General features: G+C 37.2%; 1 protein-coding gene across 2 annotated transcripts in view; it reads left to right on the forward strand.

The window, feature by feature from the left end:
* The window catches only part of tubgcp3 (tubulin, gamma complex associated protein 3), a 30914-nt gene that overhangs the window by 16941 nt on the left and 10718 nt on the right, over positions 1 to 3255 (forward strand). For both annotated transcript variants that reach the window (XM_024294455.2, XM_036213519.1), the window contains exons 12-13: positions 1869 to 1979; positions 2051 to 2159. In XM_024294455.2, coding sequence (XP_024150223.1) covers positions 1869 to 1979; positions 2051 to 2159 — 220 coding nt within the window. The remainder of the gene's footprint in view (positions 1 to 1868; positions 1980 to 2050; positions 2160 to 3255) is intronic.

Consider the following 3255-nt stretch of genomic DNA (forward strand, 5'->3'; position numbering starts at 1 on the left):
GAGACGGAGTTAGTCGACCTTTTAGGAGCTAATTCACCCCCAGAGAAAATGCACCATGACTTAAAAAAAAAACATCAGAATCTGCAACGCAATCCCAAGTAAAGGTGCTTCTTTACTTTTCAGCTTCTAGTCAGCTTAAGCTGTTCACGTTCTGTTCAGAATTTAAGATTTTTTTTCATCATTTTTTGATTGAAAAATTAGAGTTTAGCTCATATTTTAGCAACATGCTAACATTTTTGGCTAATTTATTATCTACAAAAGTCTTAATAGGCTAATTTAGAGTTTAGCTCATATTTTAGCAACATGCTAACGTTTTCACTAATTCCGTTTACCGAGAAATTTTAGGCTACTTTGGAATTATGCTAGTATTTAAGCAACAAGCTAGCTTTTTTGGCTAATATGGCATCTGAGGTTCGTTTTATGCTAATTTGGAGTTCAGCTAATATTTTAGAAACATGCTAACGTTTTGGCCAATTTGTAATCCACTGAGGTTTTTTAGGCTAATTTAGAGTTTATCTTCTGTTTTAGCAACATGTTAACGTTTTTGAATAATTTAGTTTACTGAGGAATTTTAGGCTGTTTTGGAGTTTAGTAGTATTTAAACTATGTGCTAGCTTTTTTTTAATGATAATTTGGAATCTATTGAGGTTTTTATATTCTAATTTAGAGTTTAGCTAATATTTTAGCAACATGCTAACATTTTTTGACCAATTCAGTTTACCAAGGAATCTTGGGCTATTTTGGAGTTTAGTTAGTATTTAAGCAAGAAGCTAGCTTTTTTGGCTAATTTGGAGTTTAGCTCATATTTAAACAACACACTAAATGTTTTGGAAACATTTTCAGTCTTTTAGCAAATTTAAAATTGTTCAAATAGCTTTTGCATTTTCATCGAATCCCTTCAGCATCTTAAGTGACTCCTTTCAGCAAAAAGCTTCACACTCGCATCATCGCAGGTGTTTCTTGTTAGACTAGTTAGTGTTTTTCTCTTTGAATACCTAAGATTATGTCTCAGCTTTTATTAAATTAAGATTTTCAATAGTGCTGTCATGCAACTCATTTTAATTAATCGCAATTTTTTTAACCTAATCATTTGTGTAAAAATCCTCATTTTGAAGTATTTTATTCACATTTGTGACATAGTGAAGCAGTAAGAGATCAAAATGAAAACTAAAAAGGTGGCTTTATTATTATTTTTTTATGACAAGATAATTCCACTTTTTCTTTTTTTAATCTTAAAACATTAACAAAAAAAAAACATCAGGTCCAGATTGCTCCAATTTACATCAACAAGAACATTAGGAACCCTTTTCTGAGCAAAAAGAAAAATGGCCACAAACTTCATGTTAATACATAATTCATATGTTGATGTAGCTCAAAAACAAAGGAAAGACATATCGAGACTTTTTGCAGTTTTTAGGAGCAGCAACAAGTAGAGGAAAGTAAATGTGACACAAACGTTTATCCTGTGGATTCCTGAGATCCACTCCGAGTAAAGAGGTATTTTCTGATTACAGAGGACATTTATGAAGAAAATCGAGCCTAAATTAGGCTTAAAAGTATTTTTAAATTCAAACGATTGTGAATCAGGAAAATTCAGTTTGTAACAGATGGTATTGGTGAAGTAGAGAGTACGCTGGACGGGCCACAAGCTCTCAGCAATGGGGAAGGGAAAGGGGGGGGAGTTGCTTCACGCCAACAGTCCCGCCCACCATTCAGATAAAGTCCTGTCGCTCTGCAGAAACTATGACCTAGAAAACGACACAGGTTTTTTTGATTTGGGCTAAAAACTGCATCATCATCAGGTCTTCCAGGTTTCCAGAAAAAGATTTTCGTTGTTCGCTAACCCCCCCCATTTGTGTTTTCTGTAGTTCTTCGTAGCTTCAGATCCGAACGTGAAGACGGACCGTCTGTGGCACGATAAGTACTCCCTCAGGAAGTCCATGATCCCCTCCTTCATCACCATGGACCAGGCCCGCAAGGTGCTCTCCGTTTGAACGCTCGCTGCTTCAGTCACGCCAAACGCGCTGCTGACTCCTCCCCCCCTCCGCAGGTGCTGCTCATCGGGAAGTCCATCAACTTCCTGCATCAGGTCTGCCACGACAGAACGCCGCCCGGCAAAATCACACCGGCCTCCAAACCCGCAGACAGTCCCAAAGACGGTACGCTTTTACAGTCCACGTGTGTCAAAGTCGAGGCCCGAGGGCCGGATTCGGCCCTCTGGGTAACTCTATCCGGCCCTCCAGATTATTTTATTTTAATATTCAAAATTATGTTAAAAAGTTACAGTTTTAAAGTTCTAAAAATTGGCATTCTGCTAGCTTTTTGGACTATTTTGGCATTTACTAAAATTTTTTAGGCTCTTTTGGAGTTTAGCTAATATTTTAGCTACATGCTAGCTGTTTTGCCTAATTCAGGCTTTTTTCTTTTTTTTTTGGTTAATTTGGCATTTACTTTATATTTCAGCTGGCTGTCAGCTTCATTTTTTTTCAGCTATCAACTTCAGCGTTTTTAGCTATCAATTTCTGCATCTTCAGCTATCAGCTTCTGCCTTTTTAGCTATCAGCTTCAGCGTTTTCAGCTATCAGCTTCAGCGTTTTTAGCTATCAGCTTCAGCGTTTTTAGCTATCAATTTCAGCATCTTCAGCTATCAGCTTTAGCGTTTTTAGCTATCAGCTTCAGCATTTTCAGCTATCAGCTTCTGCGTTTTTAGCTATCAATTTCAGTGTTTTTAGCTATCAGCTTCAGTGTTTTCAGCTATCAGCTTCAGCGTTTTTAGCTATCAATTTCAGCATCTTCAGCTATCGGCTTCAGCGTTTTTAGCTATCAATTTCAGCATCTTCAGCTATTGGCTTCAGCGTTTTTAGCTATCAGCTTCAGCGTTTTCAGTTATCAGCTTCAGCGTTTTCAGTTATCAGCTTCAGCATCTTCAGTTATCAGCTTCAGCGTTTTTAGCTATCAATTTCAGCATCTTCAGCTATCAGCTTCAGCGTTTTCAGTTATCAGCTTCAGCGTTTTTAGCTATCAATTTCAGTATCTTCCTCTATCAGCACTAGCATCTTCAGCAGTCAAATTCAGCTTACAACATTCACACTAGCATTATCACAGGTAGTGATATAAAACTAGTTCATAATTACTGGTATGTTGAAAAGTTCCAGTTTTAAAGTTTTAAAAATGTAGTTTTAGAGTGTTCTACGTAAGGGATAATACCCGACGAAGTGTGCGTTATGAGAAATTAACGCACGACGCGGAGGCCTA

The sequence above is a fragment of the Oryzias melastigma genome, linkage group LG9, assembly GCF_002922805.2.
Source record: "Oryzias melastigma strain HK-1 linkage group LG9, ASM292280v2, whole genome shotgun sequence".
In the NCBI taxonomy this organism is placed as follows: Eukaryota; Metazoa; Chordata; class Actinopteri; order Beloniformes; family Adrianichthyidae; genus Oryzias; species Oryzias melastigma.